This window comes from Salvelinus alpinus, chromosome 3 (assembly GCF_045679555.1).
Source record: "Salvelinus alpinus chromosome 3, SLU_Salpinus.1, whole genome shotgun sequence".
NCBI lineage: Eukaryota > Metazoa > Chordata > Actinopteri > Salmoniformes > Salmonidae > Salvelinus > Salvelinus alpinus.
Window position 1 is genome coordinate 88558975 of NC_092088.1, and position 23526 is coordinate 88582500.

The 23526-nt window shown below is 44.1% G+C and overlaps 1 protein-coding gene across 1 annotated transcript in view; it reads right to left on the reverse strand.

Moving 5' to 3' along the window:
• Nucleotides 1-316: 316 nt before the first annotated feature.
• Nucleotides 317-23526, reverse strand: part of LOC139571492 (heparan sulfate glucosamine 3-O-sulfotransferase 3B1-like) — a 44578-nt gene continuing 21368 nt past the window's right edge. Inside the window, exon 2 of the mRNA XM_071394418.1 lies at nt 317-4080. Coding sequence (XP_071250519.1) covers nt 3462-4080 — 619 coding nt within the window. The 3' untranslated portion in view covers nt 317-3461. The remainder of the gene's footprint in view (nt 4081-23526) is intronic.

A 23526-nucleotide genomic window follows, 5' to 3' on the forward strand; every position in this document is an offset into this window, starting at 1 on the left:
AACAACTATTTACTGTCTGAGAGCACTAGGAACAACTATTTACTGTCTGAGTGCAAAAAGAACAACTATTTACTGTCTGAGAGTAACTAGATGTGTAAACAACGATTTACTAGCTTACTTATTGGAATTGCTAGACAGCTAAACTAGCACTTTGTGCATTTCATGTGGAGAGAACGACAGATCATTACTTTATTATGTTCTTTTGATGTGCAAAGATTCCATATTCTACATTTCATATTCTGACATTGACAATTTCATATTCTTTTCATATTTTCACATTTACATTCAAAAGACGATCTTATAAAGTTAGACAAAGTTTTGGTAAAATATATACTTTATTTCTTCATACAAAGAAATAGTATGAATGTTTATCATTTCAATATTTAAAACATTTCTTCCATTTTGCTCTTTCACTGTGTAAAATTCCTTTGATGTACATGATACCACAAAATACTTGATGTACATGTTCTTTTTCATTTTTAAACATACAGAATCTGCTAAACCTCTAAATATTAACCATTTTATATGCAGACGGGGTGGGAAAGACAAACAACACTAGCATTATATTTTGTAGATCTGTAAAAGGGTTGAATAAAACTCAACCAGAACGGATGAGGCAGCATGGGTCGTGACCATGAGTGCAAGCTTTTGAGATAGCGTTTCATTTCGGACCGATCCTATTTCCTATAAAGTGCACTACTTTTGACCAGAGCCCTGTAGGCCTTGGTCAAAAGTAGTGCACTAAATAAGGAATAGAGTGCCATTTGGGATGCAACTCTACTCTCTTAGTAACATGAATAACACCATAATTCCAATGCATTAGAGGGACTGTAAATGTAACAGAGGGCAACTGCCCCAGTCTCCTTTACTCCAACCGTTACAGGGAGAAAGATTGACATTACTCAGATTCAGAATTTCCTGCTCTATACAAAGGCCATTTTAAATGCTTTCAACAAACATTGCACTATAAGGAGAGAAGGGCAGGTTGAGGCGTTGTCCATATAGGCATGATCATTGAAAACAGGTGTAAATTCCTTGGTGGTAAAAGCCACTATGTGAATAAGGGACCAGTAAAATGCTGGGACAAGCCCTCATCTCCACTAATACCATCCACTGGTTTGAGATAAAAATCAACCTTCATAACTGGTTCCACACTGTTGAATTGAGATGGAGGTTGGGTATTTGAATTAGACTGGGTGGTTTAGAGGCGCAACATTTTCTTAAAACTTGAAAAAAGTACCATAATGTCACTTCTTTTTTTATATACTTCTCAATGGCCAATAGTCAGTGACAGACACTTTCAACTTTGCATTTGATTGGAGGGAATTTGATGTGTAGTATGTAGGGGAAAGGATGTGCATATTCACTCTTGGTCCCTCCACACTCAGACGTTTTAGGCTTACCACGCAAATGGTCTCCTATTCCCTATGGGCCCTGGTCACACTGTAGGGACTAGGGTGCATATTCAGCACTCTTACAATCCAAAGAGGATAGGATGGCTTTGAAGTAGCCCCTACCTGCGAGAGTGTGGGCCAGCATAAATAGACTGTTTCTCATATGAAGAAAGTTTTCATATCATCTGTATCAGACATCCTACCTCAACTCATGCCAAGCATTCTCACTGCACCATGAAGACAATGGGTGTCCCAAATGGCACCCTATTCCCTTTATATTTCACTACTTTTGACCAGGGGTCACAAGGCTCTGGTCTAAATTAGTGCACTATATAGGGTAGTGTGCCATTTGGGATGCATTCAAGGACTATACTACAGTCCTCCCCTGATCCAGTGTGTCCTCCCCTCTCAGTCTCTTCAACAAATCAAATGTCCCTCAGAACAAATTTGATTGTTTATGACCTTTGAACCCTGGCTCTGAGCCAACAGTGTCTTATAATGGAGGCAAGACTATAGCGGAGAGGAGACCTGAATCAATTGGCCTCATTAACGTTATTCCATTAGCATCATGTCAACATGGAGCCATATCAATGTGATGCGGTCAGAAATAGGATTTAGATCTTTCGTGGATGGGCCATTCATTAGAACAGCCTATAGGAGCACTAGAAGAGGAAGGCCACACTTTAAGCATGGCTGACACAATGAGCAGCAGTTAGGCCTATTGATCCACCTGTTATTAAGTGAAAGGGACATGAGATTAGCTGGTTAGGCCAATGACAGGGCAGGAGATCCGCTGGTTAAGCCATTGGGATGGTAGGATAATGGGTTGTGGATGGGGGTAACCGGTAATAACTGAAATGACCTAATTTCAATGAAACACAGTGTTTGAATGGATGGAACAGAAACCGATAAGAGTAGATAAGGAGTAATGTGGGGGGAGGGTCTGATGATGGCTTTTGATGAAGGGTCTGATGATGGCTTTTGAGGAAGGGTCTGATGATGGCTTTTGAGGAAGGGTCTGATGATGGCTTTTGAGGAAGCATCTGATGATAGCTATTGAGGAAGGGTCTGATGATGGCTATTGAGGAAGAGTCTGATGATGGCTATTGAGGACGGGTCTGATGATGGCTATTGAGGAAGGGTCTGATGATGGCTATTGAGGAAGGGTCTGATGATGGCTATTGAGGAAGGGTCTGATGATGGTTATTGAGGAAGGGTTTGATGAAGGCTATTGAGGAAGGGTTTGATGATGGCTTTTGAGGAAGGGTTTGATGATAGCTATTGAGGAAGGGTTTGATGAAGGCTATTGAGGAAGGGTTTGATGATGACTATTGAGGAAGGGTTTGATGATGACTATTGAGGAAGGGTTTGATGATGGCTATTGAGGAAGGGTTTGATGAAGGCTATTGAGGAAGGGTTTGATGATGGCTATTGAGGAAGGGTTTGATGATGGCTATTGAGGAAGGGTTTGATGATGGCTATTGAGGAAGGGTTTGATGATGGCTATTGAGGAAGGGTTTGATGATGGCTATTGATGAAGGGTCTGATGATGGCTATTGAGGAAGGGTTTGATGATGGCTATTGATTATGAATGTTTAAATCAGAATGCACATGAATGGAGTATGTATTACTGTTCAGTCAACACTCTATACCCATAAAACGGGGCCTTAATCAATATCCCTCTATTCTTACTTAAAATATACTGTTGACATGAGGGACCATTAAGTGAGGAGTAAAGAAAAAAACATAAAAGGTGAATGTAAAAAATATAAATCAAAGTGTGGGCCAGATATTATGCATGTACATATATGGTTAGGCAGCTTAGTGAATTAATTGCTTAGAAATAAAAAATAAATTATTATAAAATAGATTTCTGTACATTTTACACACACACATGTACATATATATTCATATACATATATACATACATATATATATACATACATATATATATATATAGATATATTTGTATATATATATATATAGCAACATCTCCCATGTCTTACTTGCCATTCATTGAATTACAGAGAAGAAAATAAACAATGTGTTCTCCCAAATTCACATCCATCAATCCCAACCAAAGTTATGTCCCGTCATCTGGTAGAACTTCATGTTGAAAGGCCTGTAGAAGTCCCGTAGCCTCTGCACCACCTCTGGGTGGATGTTGGGGTGGGTCCGCCCTTTGGTTTTGCCCAGGCAGTGGGGCTTGCTGCTGCCCTCAGCCTTCTTGAGGCAGGGGAAGCCCTTGGTCTGGTTGAAGTAGAAGTGTTTGTCTGTGATGATCCTCTTGAGTCCCAGGAAGTCCTGCACCCGGCCCAGCTCTCCGGCCGGGTCGCTGATCAGACGCTCCCCACTCACGAACAGAATCTGGCCCATGGGGAAGTACTTTAGCCAGTTGTCCAGGTGCTTGGCATAGATGCCGATCTGGATGGCGCTCCAGGACGTGTCGATGAGCCCCGTAGTCCTGTTTTTGAAGGTCAGGCTCTCGAAGGTGGGAATGTCTGGGTTCTTGGACAGCGTCTGTGTGTAGTCAGAGATGGCCCTGGTTATGGGGTCCCTCACAACCACGATCAGCTTGGTGTCCCGGGACATGACGGCGATCCGGGCTGGGGCCTCTCTGGTCACAAAGTAGCTGGGGGTCTTCTCCATGGTGATCTGGCCCTCCAGGGTCTTGGGCATCAGCTCCCTGAAGAGAAGGAGGAGAGGGTGAAGAAAAAATCTATGACTCATGACTATTACAACTATGAAATATTACATTTTAAACCAATCAGAGTGAGAGTGAGAGAGAGTGAGAGTGAGATTGAGAGTGAGAGAGAGAGAGAGAGATAGAGAGAGAGAGAGAGAGAGAGAGAGAGAGAGAGAGAGAGAGAGAGAGAGAGAGAGAGAGAGAGAGAGAGAGAGAGAGAGAGAGAGAGAGAGAGAGAGAGAGAGAGAGAGAGGATAATCTTGCATATAGTCATCAACCAGATGGAGACCAGTGTTCTACAACCAATGAGCCAGTCAGTCAGAGAACTTCATAAAACCTATGAAGTAAAACCTATAAGAACACCACATTTTGAATGAAAAGTGAATGTGCTCTCCACTGCGGATTCATGTTTCAGAAATGGTAGCCAATCATAGAGAGTGGATTATGGTGAGGCGATAAGAGGGGCTATGATGGACACCGGGATACGGATCCCATTTTCCTCACTGGTGGAGAACCCCTGGAGCCTCTGGCAGAAAACCCTGTATGTCTCTGATTTCTACATGTGATCACATGTGTTTCTGATACCCGCTAGCTGGAGGTGAGGTGATCCTGCTATAACCCGGAGATTACAGGAACTAGTACACATGCTTATACATGCTCATTAACACAAACACACACACATACACAAACACACACACACACACATACATACACAGCCTTGATACAACCCTGCAGGACACACAGCCTTGATATGACGCTGCAGGACACACAGCCTTGATTACAACCCTGCAGGACACACAGCCTTGATACAACCCTGCAGGACACAAAGCCTTGATTACAACCCTGCAGGACACACAGCCTTTATACAACCCTGCAGGACACACAGCCTTGATACAACCCTGCAGGACACACAGCCTTTATACAACCCTGCAGGACACACAGCCTTGATTACAACCCTGCAGGACACACAGCCTTTATACAACCCTGCAGGACACAGCCTTGATTACAACCCTGCAGGACACGTAGCCTTGATATGACCCTGCAGGACACACAGCCTTGATATGACCCTGCAGGACACACCGCCTTGATACAAACCTTGAAGGACACACAGCCTTGATATGACCCTGCAGGACACACAGCCTTGTTTATAACCCTGCAGGACACAAAGCCTTGATTACAACCCTGCAGGACATACAGCCTTTATACAACCCTGCAGGACACACAGCCTTGATACAACCTTGCAGGACACACAGCCTTGATATGACCCTGCAGGACACACAGCCTTGTTTACAACCCTGCAGGACACAAAGCCTTGATTACAACCCTGCAGGACATACAGCCTTTATACAACCCTGCCGGACACACAGCCTTGATACAACCTTGCAGGACACACAGCCTTGATATGACCCTGCAGGACACACAGCCTTGTTTACAACCATGTAGGGCACAAAGCCTTGATTACAACCCTGCAGGACATACAGCCTTTATACAACCCTGCAGGACACACAGCCTTGATACAACCTTGCAGGACACACAGCCTTGATATGACCCTGCAGGACACACAGCCTTGATTACAACTCTGCAGGACATACAGCCTTTATACAACCCTGCAGGACACACGGCCTTTATACAACCCTGCAGGACACACAGCCTTGATTACAACTCTGCAGGACATACAGCCTTTATACAACCCTGCAGGACACACAGCCTTTATACAACCCTGCAGGACACACAGCCTTGATACAACCCTGCAGGACAAATAGCCTTGATATGACCCTGCAGGACACACAGCCTTGATACGACCCTGCAGGACACACAGCCTTGATACGACCCTGCAGGACACACAGCCTTGATACAACCCTGCAGGACACACAGCCTTGATACAACCCTGCAGGACACACAGCCTTGATACAACCCTGCAGGACACACAGCCTTGATTACAACCCTGCAGGACACACAGCCTTTATACAACCCTGCAGGACACACAGCCTTGATACATCCCTGCAGGACACACAGCCTTGATACAACCCTGCAGGACACACAGCCTTGATATGACCCTGCAGGACACACAGCCTTGATACGACCATGCAGGACACACAGCCTTGATACAACCCTGCAGGACACACAGCCTTGATTACAACCCTTCAGGACACACATCCTTTATACAACCCTGCAGGACACAGCCTTGATTACAACCCTGCAGGACACACAGCCTTGATATGACCTTGCAGGACACACAGCCTTGATACAAACCTGCAGGACACACAGCCTTGATATGACCCTGCAGGACACACAGCCTTGTTTACAACCCTGCAGGACACACAGCCTTGATTACAACCCTGCAGGACATACAGCCTTTATACAACCCTGCAGGACACACAGCCTTGATACAACCTTGCAGGACACACAGCCTTGATATGACCCTGCAGGACACACAGCCTTGATTACAACCCTGCAGGACACACAGCCTTGATACAATCCCTCAGGACACATACGCATAAATGCACAATAGAAGCATGATATTATCTTGTTTGAACCCCGATCAAGTGCAGCAGTGTGCAGTAACAGCAGCAAATTTTTCTGCTACAAGAAAAGGTCAACAAGTGAGTCAGAAACACCAATGGAAATACAACCCATAATCAAATCAAGTTTATTTTATATAGCCCTTCGTACATCAGCTAATATCTCGAAGTGCTGTACAGAAACCCAGCCTAAAACCCCAAACAGCAAGCAATGCAGGTGTAGAAGCACGGTGGCTGGGAAAAACTCCCTAGAAACAGATATAATTATCTGTTTATTTTTCCCCCCTCCCCCTATTTACTGTTCATGTCTGGTTGCTGTTGGTTTTTGTCATTGTTTTGTTTTTTTCATTTGCATTGGCAATGTAAACACGTTTCCCATGCCATTGGATCCCTTTGAATTGAAATCAGATAACCCATGCAGGCAGGCTGTCAGGGTGCATACACTGACAGAGATAAGGGTTCCTGTTAGCCTATTGTCGCCTGAGTATCAGACTGTGTTGTTGTGCAGGGGCAGAGTTACACAGCATTATAAAAGGCCCTGCACTGTGTAATCACACTCTGAGTGTTTACACACCCGAGAAGCTGTTAAACTTCTTGTCAATAGGGGGGCGCTGTTTTCACTTTGGAAAAAATCGTGCCCAATTTAAACGGCCTCACACTCTATTCTAGATCATACAATATGCATATTATTATTACTATTGGATAGAAAACACTCTCAAGTTTCTAAAACTGTTTGAATTATATCTGTGAGTAAAACAGAACTCATTTTGCAGCAAACTTCCAGACAGGAAGTGAAAAATGAGGCTCTGTTTCAGGGCCTGCCTATTCAATTGCCTAATATTTATCGATATGCATGCACTTCATACGCCTTCCACTAGATGTCAACAGGCAGTGGAAGGTGGAATGGGGTGTCTAGCTTGATCTGAGGCCGAACAAGAGCTCTTGGAATGACGTGTCCAGAATTTCCTTTCTCTACCTAGGCGCGGGAAGCACCTCCATATTGTCTTATGATAAGAGTTCGGTATACACGGCTAATATCTCCGGCTCTGTTTGTATTTGATACATATTAGAAAAACATCATAAAGTAGGTTCTTTCAACCGAGTTTCATCAGTTTATTCAACGTTTATTGGGACTTTGGAGTTTTAGGTTCTTTGCGTCGAGAGAAACTGGGAACGTCATCAACATTGGCTAGCATTGTGGCACGAATTCGACAGGAGAAAAGGACATTCTAAAACCAAACAACGATTTATCCTCGACCGAGGACTCCTTGTACAAGCTCAACAAAAGTAAGAACAATTTATGATGTTATTTCGTATTTCTGTGGAAAATGTTATTCCTATTCTCTGCCGTTTTGGCGGGCGCTGTCTCGCAATAACGCAAGCTGTTTGTTATGGTAAAGTTATTTTTTAAAATCTAACACGGCGGTTGCATTAAGAACCAGTGTATCTTTCATTTGCCATACAACAAGTATTTTTATGTAAAGTTATGATGAGTTCTTTGGTCAGATTAGTGTCCAAAATAGCTCCGGACATTCTGGTGAATCAATGCTACATATTCACAATGTATAACCACAGTTTGCAGCTCTAAATATGCACATTTTCGAACAAAACATAAGTGTATTGTATAACCTGATGTTATAAGACTGTCATCTGATGAAGTTGGTCAAGGTTAGTGATTAATTTTATATCTTTTGCTGGTTTTTGCGAATGCTATCTATGCGGTGAATAAATGCGGTTGTGTGTTTGGCTATTGTGGTAAGCTAATATAATGCTATATTGTGTTTTCGCTGTAAAACACTTAAAAAAAATGGAAATATTGGCTGGATTCACAAGATGTTTATCTTTCATTTGCTGTACACCATGTATTTTTCATAAAGTTGCTCTCTGTAATTATTCTGGCTGCTTTGGTGATATTTTTGATGGTAGCTGCAATGTAAAATTATGATTTATACCTCAAATATGCACATTTTCGAACAAAACATACATTTATTGTATAACATGTTATAAGACTGTCATCTGATGAAGTTGTTTCTTGGTTAGTGACTAATTATATCTATATTTGGTCGGTTTTGTGATAGTTACCTATGCGGTAGAAACATGGTGAAAATATGAGTCTTTTGCTATTGTGGTTAGCTAATAGAAATACATATTGTGTTTTCGCTGTAAAACATTAAAAAAATCGGAAATGATGGCTGGATTCACAAGATGTTTATCTTTCATTTGCTGTATTGGACTTGTGATTTCATGAAAATTATATTATATGATATCCCTGTGGCGTTAGGCTAGGCTATGCTAGTCAGCTTTTTTGATGAGGAGGATCCCGGATCCGGGAGAGAGAAGCGGTAGAGGTTAACAACATTCTAAAGTTTGATTCAGTACATCGTTTGACATGTTCCTACTGACTGTTACGGAACTTTTGGACATTTCGTCACGTTATAGTGGACGCGCTTTGTGACTTTGGAATTGTTTCCAAACACGCTAACCAAAGCTAATTGGACATAAATAACGGACATTATCGAAAAAATAAGCATTTATTGTGGACCTGGGATTCCTAGGACTGCATTCTGATGAAGTTCACCAAAGGTAAGGAAACATTTATCATGTATTTTCTGGTTTCTGTTGACTCCAAAATAGCGGCTAATTTTATTATATTTCTGAGCGCCGTCTCAGATTATTGCATGGGTTGCTTTTTCCGTAAATGTTTTTTGAAATCTGACACAGCGGTTGCATTAAGGAGAGGTATATCTATAATTCCATGTGTATAACTTGTATTGTCATCTACATTTATGATGAGTATTTCTGTTGAAACGATGTGGCTATGCAAAATCACTTGATGTTTTTGGAACTAGTGAATGTAACGCGCCAATGTAAACTCAGATTTTTTTATATAAATATGAACTTTATCAAACAAAACATGCATGTATTATGTAACATGAAGTCCTATGAGTGTCATCTGATGAAGATAATCAAAGGTTAGTGATTCATTTTATCTCTATTTCTGCTTTTTGTGACTGCTATATTTCGCTGGAAAATGGCTGTGTTTATTGTGGTTTGGTGGTGACCTAACATAATCGTTTGTAGTGCTTTCGCTGAAAAGCATATTTGAAATCGGACACTTTGGTGGGATTAACAACAAGATTACCTTTAAAATTATATAAGACACATGTATGTTTGAGGAATTTTAATTATGAGATTTCTGTTGTTTGAATTTGGCGCCCTGCACTTTCACTGGCTGTTGTCATATCGAACCCGGTAGCGGGATGCAGCCATAAGAATTAAGGTGACTACAAGCTTCACTCAGTTGATCTACATGTGTGTTTGTGTGCGGAACAGGATTTTTGGAGCATTGGACACTTTTTGTTAACATGATATCCCCACCAGTCCCACTCCCTTTCACAAGGGGGCAACGTTTTCTTGGTATGTCTTTTCAATTGGCGAAAGCAAGGAATAATTGCTTTCCCTTGCTAGTAGTAGCTAGCTGGCAGCCTGGCTAGCTGGCTTTAGCCTGGCTAAAAACATAGCAAGCCAGCTAGTCTTTTCAGCTTCCCAAATTCAGTCCATGTGAAATAATCAGATGTATAATTGTAAAACATATTCATGTACTTGCCGGCTTGAATATTCTCTCTCTAATTCTTTCTTTCTTTCTCTCTCTCGGAGGACCTGAGCCCTAGGACCATGCCTCAGGACTACCTGGCCTGATGACTCCTTGCTGTCCCCAGTCCACCTGGCCGTCCTGCTGCTCCAGTTTCAACTGTTCTGCCTGTGGCTATGGAACCCTGACCTGTTCACCGGATGTGCTACCTGTCCCACACCTGCTGTTTTCATCTCTCTAGAGACCGCAGGAGCGGTAGAAATACTCTGAATGATCGGCTATGAAAAGCCAACTGACATTTACTCCTGAGGTGCTGACCTGTTGCACCCTCGATTACCACTATGATTATTATTATTTGACCCTGCTGGTCATCTATGAACATTTGAACATCTTGGCCATGTTCTGTTATAATCTCCATCCAGCACAGCCAGAAGAGGTCTTGGCCACCCCTCATAGCCTGGTTCCTCTCTAGGTTTCTTCATAGGTTCTGGCCTTTCTAGCCACCATGCTTCTACAACTGCATTGCTTGCTGTTTGGGGTTTAAGGCTGTGTTTCTGTACAGCACGTTGAGTTATCAGCTGATGTAAGGGCTTTATAAATACATTTGATTTGATATTCATTCCCATATCAGGTAAAAATTGAATATTGTGTTTTGGTCATGGAGAAAAAAACACTTGGCTATCTAGCTGGCTACAGCAGGTTCTAATTCATGGACATGTACTTCTGGTTAAGACTACTGCACCTCATGGCTAATTGATGAACATATACTGCTGGCTAAGACTACTGCACCTCATGGCTAAAACTTCTGCACCTCATTGCTAAAACTACTGCACCTCATGGCTAAAACTACTGCACCGCACGGCTAAAACAACTGCACCTCATGGCTAAAACTACTGCACCTCAAGGCTAAAACAACTGCCCCTCAAGGCTAAAACAACTGCCCCTCAAGGCAAAAACAACTGCCCCTCAAGGCTAAAACTACTGCACCTCAAGGCTAAAACTACTGCCCCTCAAGGCTAAAACAACTGCACCTCATGGCTAAAACTACTGCACCTCATTGCGAAAACTACTACACCTCATTGCTAAAACTACTGCACCTCATTGCTAAAACTACTACACCTCATTGCTAAAACGAATGCACCTCATGGCTAAAACTACTGCACCTCATGGCTAAAACTTCTACACCTCATTGCTAAAATTACTGCACCTCATGGCCAATTAATGGGCATGTACTTCTGGCTAAAACTACTGTACCTCATTGCTAAAACTACTGCACCTCATGGCTAATTAATGGACATGTACTTCTGGCTAAAACTACTTCACCTCATTGTTATAACTGCTGCACCTCATTGCTAGAACTACTGCACCTCATTGCTAGAACTACTGCACCTCATTGCTGAAACTACTGCACCTCATTGCTAGAACTACTGCACCTCATTGCTAGAACTACTGCACCTCATGGCTAATTCATGGACATGTAGACAACTGCACCTCATGGCTAATTCGTGGACATGAACTACTGGCTAAGACTACTGCACCTCATGGCTAATTCATGGACATGAACTACTGGTTAAGACTACTGCACCTCATGGCTAATTCATGGACATGTACTACTGGTTAAGACTACTGCACCTCATGGCTAATTCATGGACATGAACTACTGGTTAAGACTACTGCACCTCATGGCTAATTCATGGACATGTACTTCTGGCTAAAACTACTGCAGCTCATTGCTAAAACTACTGCACCTCATTGCTAAAACTGCTGCACCTCATTGCTAAAACTGCTGCACCTCATTGCTAAAACTACTGCACCTCACTGCTAAAACTACTGCACGTCATTGCTAGAACTACTGCACCTCATTGCTAGAACTACTGCACCTCATTGCTAAAACTACTGCACCTCATTGCTAGAACTACTGCACCTCATTGCTAGAACTACTGCACCTCATGGCTAATTCATGGACATGAACTACTGGCTGGTCCCTTCAATGAACTATTAGACATGGTGTATAGTGGAAATTCCCTTTCTTAGAGACAGTGCAAGAGAGAGAGGGGGGTGTTGGAGAGAGAGAGCAAAAGAGAGACCTCCTGCCAAATGTATGACCATATTAGAGACACATATTTCCCTCGGATTACACAGACCCACAAAGAATTTGAAAACAAATCAAATGGTGATAAACTCCCATATCTATTGAGTGAACTACCACAGTGTGCCATCACAGCAGCAATATGTGTGACCTGTTGCCACAAGACAAGGGCAACCAGTGAAGAACAAACAGTATTGTAAATACAACCCATATTTATGTTTATTTATTTTGTACTCTAACAATTTGCATATCATTACAAAACTGTCTGTAGATATAATGTGACATTTGCAATGTCTTTATTCTTTTGGAACTTCTGTGAGTGTAATGTTTACTGTTAATTTTTATTGTTTATTTCACTTTTGTTTATTATCTACTTCACTTGCTTTGGCAATGTTAACATATGTTTCCCATGCCAATATAGCCCTTGAATTGAAATTGAATTGAGAGAGGGGGCGTTAGAGAGAGGGGCGGTAGAGAGAGTGATGAAATAAAAGAGACGAAGCCCAGGGTGGTGTGAGGTAACTCGTGAAATGGCAGATATGTGTAGTAGTTTCAACAGAGTATTTCAAGAGCCAGCCATTGATCTAATTCTGAATATAAACTGGGTGGTTCGAGCCTTGAATGCTGATTGGCTGACAGCCGCGTTATATCAGATCATATACCATGGGTATGACAAAACATTTTTTTTTACTGCTCTAATTACATTGGTAACCCGTTTATAATAGCAGTAAGGCACCTCAGGGGTTTGTGGTATATGGCCAATATACCACGGCTAAGGGATGTATCCAGGCCCTCCGCGTTGCGTAGTGCTTAATTAAGAACAGCTCTTAGCCATGGTATATTGGCCATGTACCACACCCCCCCGGGCCTTATTGCTTAATCATATGAGATTGATTGCTGACATATCAGAAGAGAAGAGGGAAGAGAACCAAGGCTCCTTCCAAAAGCTCATTAACTGCATATTGAAATCGAAAGAGATAGGGGGATGCACTGAATCTCTCTCTGCAAGAGCATGACCGATCTCCCCTAAGTAAGCAGAACCATTATTAGATTGAGAAGAGAGAAGTACAGGCCAGACTGATTATATATATATACACACACAGGTGAGCCCTTACACATACGCACACGCGCACGCACACACACTCCAATCCACTATTTCCTCAAGAGCGTTGATCCCACTTAAAGTGTTTATACAGCCTTCTAGAATGTCTTCAAGGAATATACACCAAAGTCAGCCTTCAAATACAAAGCATTAGTCACTAATTCTCTGTATGATGGTGATACAGCCGGCAACCTTTTTGTCTTATGTAGTGCTAACGTGCTGCATAAAGTGCCGAGAACCAAAACAACTCAGAACAACAGCTCTCATTCTAATGACAATGGGGCCTGGCGATATGAATGGATAGGAAGAGATAGATAGAGATAGGGAGGGATAAGGGAGGGATAGGGAAGGATAGGAAGGGATAGGGAAGGAAATGAAGGGATAGGAAGGGATAGGGAGGGATATGGGAGTAACATGGGAAGGATAGGGAGGGATATGAAAGGGATAGGGAGGGATCCTACCGATTCCTGCTTACAATCAAAAATTAAAGCAGGAAGCACCCGAGACTAGATCAATAAAAAAGTGGTCAGATGAAGCAGATGCTAAGCTACAGGACTGTTTTGCTAGCACAGACTGGAATATGTTGCGGGATTCCTCTGATGGCATTGAGGAGTGCACCACATCAGTCATTGGCTTCATCAATAAGTGCATCGATGACGTCGTCTCCACAGTGACCGTACGCACATACCCCAACCAGAAGCCATTGGTTACAGGCAGCATCAGCACTGAGCTTAAGGCTAGAGCTGCGGCTTTCAAGGAGCGGGACTCTAACCCGGAAGCTTATTAGAAATCCCGCTATGCCCTCTGACAGACCATAAAACAGGCAAAGCGTCAATACAGGACTAAGATTGAATTGTACTACACAGGCTCTGACGCTCGTCGGATGTGGCAGGGCTTGCAAACCATTACAGACTACAAAGGGAAGCACAGCCGAGAGCTGCTCAGTGACACGAGCCTACCAGATGAGATAAACTACTTCTATGCTCGCTTCGAGGCAAACAACACTGAAACATAATAAGCTAAGGATCCTTAAGCTAAGGACCCTGAGACTAAACACCTCCCTCTGAAACTGGATCCTGGACTTCTTGACGGGCTGCCCCAAGGTGGTAAGGGTAGGTAACAACACATGCGCCACGCTGATGCTCAACACAGGGGCCCCTCAGGGGTGCTTGCTCAGTCCCCTCCTGTACTCCCTGTTTACTCATGACTGCACGGCAAGGCACAACTCCAACAGCATCATTCAATTTTCCGAATAAAAAACAGTGGTAGGCCTGATCACCAACAACGACGAGACAGCCTATAGGGAGGAGGACAGAGACCTGACCGTGTGGTGCCAGGATAACAACCTCACCCTCAACGTGACCAAGACAAAGGAGATGATTGTGGACTACAAGAAAAAAAGAACCGAGCACGCCCCCATTCTCATCGACGGGGCTGCAGTTGAGCAGGTTGAGAGCTTCAAGTTCCTTGGTGTCCACATCACCAACAAACTAACATGGTCCAAGCACACCAAGACAGTCGTGAAGAGGGCACGACAAAACCTATTCCCCCTCAGGATACTGAAAAGATTTGGCATGGGTCCTCAGATCCTCAAAAGGTTCTACAGCTGCACCATCGATAGCATCCTGATTGGTTGCATCACTGCCTGGTATGGCAACTGCTCGGCCTCCGATCGCAATGCACTACAGAGGGTAGTGCGAATGGTCCAGTACGTCATTGGGCCAAGCTTCCTGCCATCCAGGACCTCTATACCAGGCAGTGTCAGAGGAAGGCCCTAAAAATTGTCAAAGACTCCAGCCACCCTAGTCATAGATGGTTCTCTTTGCTAACGCACCGCAAGCGGTACCGGAGCGCCAAAACAATAGCAAGTCAATAGTCTCGCTATTGTTGTTTTACTGCTGCTCTTTAATTACTTCATACTTTTATCTCTTATTCTTGTCCGTATTTTTTTGAACTGCTTTGTTGGTTGGGTGCTTGTAAGTAAGCATTTCACTGTAAGGTCTACACCTGTTGTTTTCGGCACATATGTCTAATAAAATTCGATTTGATTTGCTATGAAGAGATAGGGAGGGATATGAAGGGATAGGGAATGATAGGGAGGGATAGGAATGGATAGGGAGTATAGGAAGAGATAGGGAGAGGTAGAATGGAAAGGCAGAATGAGGTAGAATGTGCATGCTGATAGATTATGCTGATCTAGGGAATCCCTTGTGAATCAATTGTTGAAGGTTGGGATGGCTGGAGGGATGGAGGGATAGAGAAGGTAAAAGGAGGGTAGAGTTGGACAGAGAGAGTAGGAAGACAAGACCTGACAAATCCACCACAAGAGTAGAAGAGAAGGCCCCTCAATAAAAACATCCCCCTCTGACTTGACCCACTCATCTCTGAGAAGAGTGGCAAAGAAGCAGAAAGGGAGGGAATAGAATAGAAGAGAAGAGGAGGAGGGATATCAGTTCAGTGGGAAGAGTAGCTCTTGCGGGGAACAATGCCTATTATGCTCAATTTGATTTATGAGGTAGTTCTGTCAGCAAACCGGCAATTGTGTCACAACGAGCCCCTCTTTTTCCCTGCTTTCCTTTCAAAACGAGGGCATTGTCCTTTGGCGGCGGGGTGAACAGGGCAGTGGCCAGGCCATGGGGGCGGGGGTGGAGGGTGGAGGGGGCTGGGTGCCTATTGAGGACTGAGTGGAAGCACTTCTTGACCACTCTTAGCTTTGAGTGAGAGGAGCTTTTGGAGAGCTCTGGAGTGGAACGTGTGCCTAGAGGTTCCCCCTGGAACACTCGGCTGCCCCCTAGGTTCCAGGAGCTCTAGGAGGGTTCCACTGTCTCTCTCTGCTCTGTCTCACATGGAAGAAATGTCTTTACACTAAACAACTAACATCTATCCATGCTTTAGTCTGATATACAGTGGGGAGAACAAGTATTTGATACACTGCCGATTTTGCAGGTTTTCCTACTTACAAAGCATGTAGAGGTCTGTAATTTCTATCATATGTACACTTCAACTGTGAGAGACGGAATCTAAAACAAAAATCCAAAAAATCACATTGTATGATTTTTAAGTAATTAATTTGCATTTTATTGCATGACATAAGTATTTGATCACCTACCAACCAGTAAGAATTCCGGCTCTCACAGACCTGTTAGTTTTTCTTTAAGAAGCCCTCCTGTTCTCCACTCATTACCTGTATTAACTGCACCTGTTTGAACTTGTTACCTGTATAAAAGACACCTGTACACACACTCAATCAAACAGACTCCAATCTCTCCACAATGGCCAAGACCAGAGAGCTGTGTAAGGACATCAGGGATAAAATTGTAGACCTGCACAAGGCTGGGATGGGCTACAGGACAATAGGCAAGCAGCTTGGTGAGAAGGCAACAACTGTTGGCGCAATTATTAGAAAATGGAAGAAGTTGAAGATGACGGTCAACCACCCTCGGTCTGGGGCTCCATGCAAGATCTCACCTCGTGGGGCATCAATGATCATGAGAAAGGTGAGGGATCAGCCCATAACTACACGGCAGGACCTGGTCAATGACCTGAAGAGAGCTGGGACCACAGTCTCAAAGAAAACCATTAGTAACACACTACACCGTCATGGATTGAAATCCTGCAGCGCATGCAAGGTCCCCCTGCTCAAGCCAGCGCATTTCCAGGCCCGTCTGAAGTTTGCCAATGACCATCTGGATGATCCAGAGGAGGAATGGGAGAAGGTCATGTGGTCTGATGAGACAAAAATAGAGCTTTTTGGTCTAAACTCCACTCGCCGTGTTTGGAGGAAGAAGAAGGTTGAGTACAACCCCAAGAACACCCTCCCAACCGTGAAGCATGGAGGTGGAAACATCATTCTTTGGGGATGCTTTTCTGCAAAGGGGACAGGACGACTGCACCATATTGAGGGGAGGATGGATGGGGCCATGTATCGCGAGATCTTGGCCAAAAACCTCCTTCCCTCAGTAAGAGCATTGAAGATGGGTCGTGGCTGGATCTTCCAGCATGACAACGACCCGAAACACACAGCCAGGGCAACTAAGGAGTGGCTCCGTAAGAAGCATCTCAAGGTCCTGGAGTGGCCTAGCCAGTCCCAATAGAAAATCTTTGGAGGGAGCTGAAAGTCCGTATTGCCCAGCGACAGCCCCGAAACCTGAAGGATCTGGAGAAGGTCTGTATGGAGGAGTGGGCCAAAATCCCTGCTGCAGTGTGTGCAAACCTGGTCAATAACTACAGGAAACGTATGATCTTTGTAATTGCAAACAAAGGTTTCTGTACCAAATATTAAGTTCTGCTTTTCTGATGTATCAAATACTTATGTCATGCAATAAAATGCAAATTAATTACTTAAAAATCATACAATGTGATTTTCTGGATTTTTGTTTTAGATTCCGTCTCTCACAGTTGAAGTGTACCTATGATAAAAATTACAGACCTCTACATGCTTTGTAAGTTGGAAAACCTGCAAAATCGGCAGTGTATCAAATACTTGTTCTCCCCACTGTATGTTACCAATCAAATTGTACTATTATTTTTCTATTCTCTCTCTCTCGCTCTCTCAGATGAACACGAGAAGAGAGATGTAGATGCAACGTCTGCTAAAATACAAAGACTTGTCTTTCTTTTGCGGTATAAGATAGGCATCTTCAGCCCCACTTGTTCGTTGACTGGACACAAAGTTTGGAGAATGTTGTGAATTATACCTATTTAACCCCTGTTCTAGACAACTCGCTGACAATTAAGTCTGGGCTCAAAGTAGTCTATTAAGTATTCTATTGGTGCCCCTCTCTCTGTTCTGAATTTAGAAGAATTCTTCTGCATTGTTCAACTCTGAGGACACATTCAAGTTGGCTGTTTTCCTAAACACCATTTATCACGGCATGGATGATGAAGGGTCCATTCAACAAAGGAAAGTATATTATATTTGACCGTTTTTTTGTAAGAACTAATTTGAACAAATGCAGCAGCTTGAAGCCTCTATAGGGCGCTGAAAGAAAGCTACTACAGTCTGTTTGTAATGGCACAGCTTGTCTGTCTGTGAAATGGGATTGAAATGAGTAGAAAGAGTTTATGTAACACACACATACAGTGGATGCCACTGACTGAGCTGACAGGCAGGCAAGCTCAACTCTCCTGGATCACTGCATACATATTTTCAAAGCAGTGTTGAGACACACACAGAAGCCAGATGTTTTGAAATATACCCCGATGAACCTGGAGTCTGACATTATATTTAAACGCAGAGCAAGGTTGCGGCTATAAATTCAAAATAATTAGTGGAGATAAGAGGATAGGAGAGGACAGGAGAGGAGGACATAAGAGGAGAGGAGATAAGAGGACAGGAGAGGAGAGAAGGAGATAAGAGGAGAGGATAGGAGGGGAGGAGCTAAGTGGAGAAGAGAGGATGAAGAGATCAGACGAGAGGAGGAGATATGAGGAGAGGAGGGGAGAGAAGAGGAGGAGATAAGAGGACAGGAGACGAGAAGACAGAAGATGAGTGGAGGAGAGGAGATGAGGTGAGGAGAGAAGAGGAGGAGATAAGAGGATAGGAAAGGTAAGAAGATAAGAGGAGAGGAGAGGAGGTGAGGACAGGAGAGGAGGGAAGGAGATAAGAGAAGAGGAGCAAAGAGGAGATAAGAGGAGGGGATGGTAGGTTCCTGTACATGGCCATTTAGTGTTTCCTGGCATCATTTCCAGTTTGAAGAGATCCAGGGATCTCCTCTTAACCTAAGGGGCAGGAGATTGCATGCATGGATTGCCTGTGTTCGCGCTTACGTCTGTGCTTTCTCTTGATTGTGTGTGTAGTCTCTATTTGTTAGTGAGTAAATGACTGTCTGGCTGCCTGACTGGCTGGCTGGCTGGCTGACTGCCTGGCTGACTGGCTGACTGTGGGATGAACCCTATTTGATACTAAAGCACCATTAAGCCTTGAGAAGGAGCCCCTCTTCAGACTGTCAGGATGCTTTCCATCCAGGCCTGGAGCTACACATTAATAGACCTCGCTGAATAAATGGTGTCACTGGATCCCTGTAAGATGTCGGGTTGGATGGTGGAACAGGCACAAACAATCACACCACATACAGACACAAGCCCCTGGAAGAGGCTGTCTGAGCGGTCTACTGAAGAGGAGAGATTAATAATGTAAACAGGCGTAGCCTCACACTGACACACTGACCTGGCTGGCTGGCTGGCAGAGCCCAGCCTCTTTCAAACCTCTACCGCATACCAGGCGTCAGACACTCAGAACATCGTAGGAAAGAATTGACCTTCGGCTCCAACGTTAACAAACAATGAACTTAAACAGCCCCATACATCACTGAAATCACAGGGAGAAATATGCCAACAAAGGGCATTCTTATCTAAGCATGTTTACTCGTAATGTCTATCTGGTTTAAATTCAGGCTATGGACCAGCCAGAGAAGAGTAAATCAAGAGAAAGCAACCGACACATACAGAGTAGAGGGATTGTATCTCAGGCAGTCAAAAAGACACACCAACACTGTATTACTGTACTCACCAGCTTTATATACTGGCTTGCACTACAAATGGTACACTATTCCTTATATAGTGCACTACTTTGGACTAGAGCCATATGGGCCCTGGTTAAAATAGTGCACTTTATAGGGAATAGGGTGCTATTTGGAATGTATCCACAACACAATAGTCTCCGTTTTTCCATGAAAACACTTAACTGAGGATAGAAAGCTCCAGAAGCCTTTCTCACAACCACAGTGGTTCCTTTGTGATGGGTTACCATCCCCACAGCATGACACACACAAATCACTCAATTCTATAACTCACCATTTGCTACACGGTCTGTTGCGGGTATATTTTTGCTAATCAGCACCTCTGGAAGGAAAAATAACAGGAAGAAAGTGCCATTGTTCTAATCTGAGGGAGATACAGGCCTGAGGCCATGCAGGGTGAGTGACATCACTGAGTGTTAATAAAAGGACTGTGGTAAGGAGAGGCAGCTCTCCATGTGGTATAAATAAAACAGTGAGGATGGTGGGGGAGTAGCAAGGTGGGGGAGTGGGGGAAAACGGTGGGTGATGGGGGAGTAGCGGGGTGGGGGAGTAGGGGAGTGGGGGAACATCGGATGGGGAAGCAGGGGAATGCGGAGTAGAGGAATGGGGGAGTAGCGCAGTGGGCGAGTGGGGGAATGGGGGAGTAGGGGAATGGTGGGGGATTAGGGGAATAGGGTGGTGGGGGAGTAGGGGAGTGGGGGAGTGGTGGGTGAATAGGGTGGTGGGGGAGTAGGGGAGTGGTGGAGTGGTGAAGTAGGGGAGAGGTGGAGTAGGGGAGTGGTGGAGGAATAGGGTGGTGGGGGAGTAGGGGAGTGGGGGAATAGGGTGGTGTGGGAGTATGGGATTGGTGGAGTGGGGGAGTGGTGGGGGAATAGGGTGGTGGGAGAGTGGGGGAGTGGTGGAGTAATCGGGTAGTGTGGAAGTAGGGGAGTAGTGGGGGAATAGGGTGGTGGGGGAGTGTGGGGGAGTAGGGGAGTGTGGAATTAGGGGAGTGTGGGAGTATGGGATTGGTGGAGTGGGGGAGAGGTGGGGGAATAGGGTGGTGGGAGAGTGGGGGAGTGGTGGAGTAATCGGGTAGTGTGGAAGTAGGGGAGTAGTGGGGGAATAGGGTGGTGGGGGAGTGTGGGGGAGTAGGGGAGTGTGGAATTAGGGGAGTGGTGGAATGGGGGAGTGTGGAATACTCTTGTTGAAGCAACATTGGCAGTGATTACACCCTCAAGTCTTCTTGGGTATGACGCCACAAGCTTGGCACACCTGTATTTGGGGCGTTTCTCTCATTCTTCTCTGTAGATCCTCTCAAGATCTGTTAGGTTGGATGGGGAGTGTTGCTGCACAGCTATTTTCAGGTCTCTCCAGAGATGTTCCATCGGGTTCAAGTCCGGGCTCTGGCTGGGCCACTCAAGGACATTCAGAGACTTGTCCCGAAGCCAATCCTGCATTGTCTTGGCTGTGTGTTTAGGGTCATTTTCCTGTTGGAAGGTGAACCTTCGCCCCAGTCTGAGGTCCTGAGAGCTCTGGAGAAGGTTTTCATCTCTCTGTACTTTGCTCTTTCCATCTTTGCATCAATCTTGATTAGTCTCCCAGTCCCTGCCGCTGAAAAACATCCCCACACCATGATGCTGCCACCACCATGCTTCACCGTAGGGATGGTGCAAGATTTCCTCCGGAAGTGAAGCATGGAGGACTCTGAGTTCTTGGGGACCTTCAATGCTGGAGAAATGTTTTGGTACCCTTCCCCAGATCTGTGCCTTGACACAGTCCTGTCTCAACTCAAATAAAAACGTATAACACATGCACCAAATACAACAGGTGTAGACCTTACTATGAAATGGTAGTACAGGCCTTTAACTTCTTTGATATAGGGGCAGCATTTTCACTTTTGGATGAATTGCGTGCCCATAGTGAACTGCCTCCTACTCTGTCCCAGATACTAATATATGCATAGTATTATTACTATTGGATATAAAACACTCTGAAGTTTCTAAAACTGTTTGAATGATGTCTGTGAGTATAACAGAACTCATATGGCAGGCAAAAACCAGAGAAATAATCCAAACAGGAAGTGAGAATTCTGAGACTGGTCATTGTTAAACTCATCGCCTATTATATTCCCTGTAATCCGGTTGGAACCTTATTGGATATATATGATAACAACATCCTGAAGGTTGATTCTCTACTAAGTTTGACCAGTTTATTCGACTTGTAATATAACTTTTTTAAGTTTTCGTCCGACATGGCGCCAATGTAAACCGAGATTTGTGGATATAAATATGCACATTATCGAACAAAACGTAAATGTATTGTGTAACATGATATCCTATGAGTGTCATCTGATGAAGATCATCAAAGGTTAGTGATTCATTTTATCTCTATTTCTTCTTTTTGTGACTACTATCTTTTGCTGGGAAAATGGCTGTGTTTTTCTGTGGCTATGTACTGAGCTAACATAATTGTTTGGTGTGCTTTCCCAGTAAATCCTTTTTGAAATCAGACATGTTGGCTGGATTCACAACATGTGTAGCTTTAATTTGGTGTCTTTCATGTGTGATTTCATGAAAGATAGATTTTTATAGTAATATATTTGAATTTGGCTCGCTACATTTTTTTCTGGATTTTAGCCAAGTGGGACGCTACTGTCCCACCTATCCCAGAGAAGTTAACCAACAATACAGTTCAAGAAGAGTTAAGAAAATATTTGCAAATTAAATTAAAATAAAGTAACACAATACAAATAACGATGCTATATACAGGGTACCTGCATAGATAATAAAGAGTGAGTAGCAGCAGTGTAAAAACTAAAGGGGGGGGGGGGGGGGGGGGGGCGTGTCAATGTAAATAGTCGTGGATGAACAGAGAATACAGGAGGGGACTAAGCACGCACCCCTGAGGGGTACCAGTGCTGAGGATCAGCGTGGCAGATGTGTTGTTGCCTACCCTCACCACCTGGGGGAGGCCCGTCAGGAAGTCCAGGATCCAGTTGCAGAGGGAGATGTTTAGTACCAGGTTCCTTAGCTTAGTGATGAGCTACGTGGGCACTATGGTGTTGAACGCTGATCTGTAGTCAATGAATAACATTCTCATATAGGTGTTCCTTTTGTCCAGGTGGAAAAGGGCAGTGTGGAGTGCGATTGAGATTGCGTCATCTGTGGATCTGTTGGGGAGGTAAGCGAATTGGAGTGGGTCTAGGGTTTCCAGGATGATGGTGTTGATGTGAGCCATGACCAGCCTTTCAAAGCACTTCATGGCTACCAACGTGAGTGCTATGGGGCAGTAATCATTTAGACAGGTTACCATCGCTTCCTCGGGCACAGGGACTATGGTGGTCTGCTTGAAACATGTAGGTATTACAGAATCGGTCAGGAAGAGGTTGAAAATGTCAGTGAAGACACTTGCCAGTTGGTCAGCGCATGCTTTGAGTACACTTCCTGGTAATCTTTCTCGGAGCTCTACAGGCTACTCCTTCAACCTTGTGGCTTGGTTTTTGTTCTGACATGCACTGTCAACTGTGGGACTTTGGATAGACAGGTGTGTGCCTTTCCAAATCATGTACAATACATTTAATTCATCACAGGTGGACTCCAATCAAGTTGTAGAAACATCTCAAGGATGTTCAATGGAAA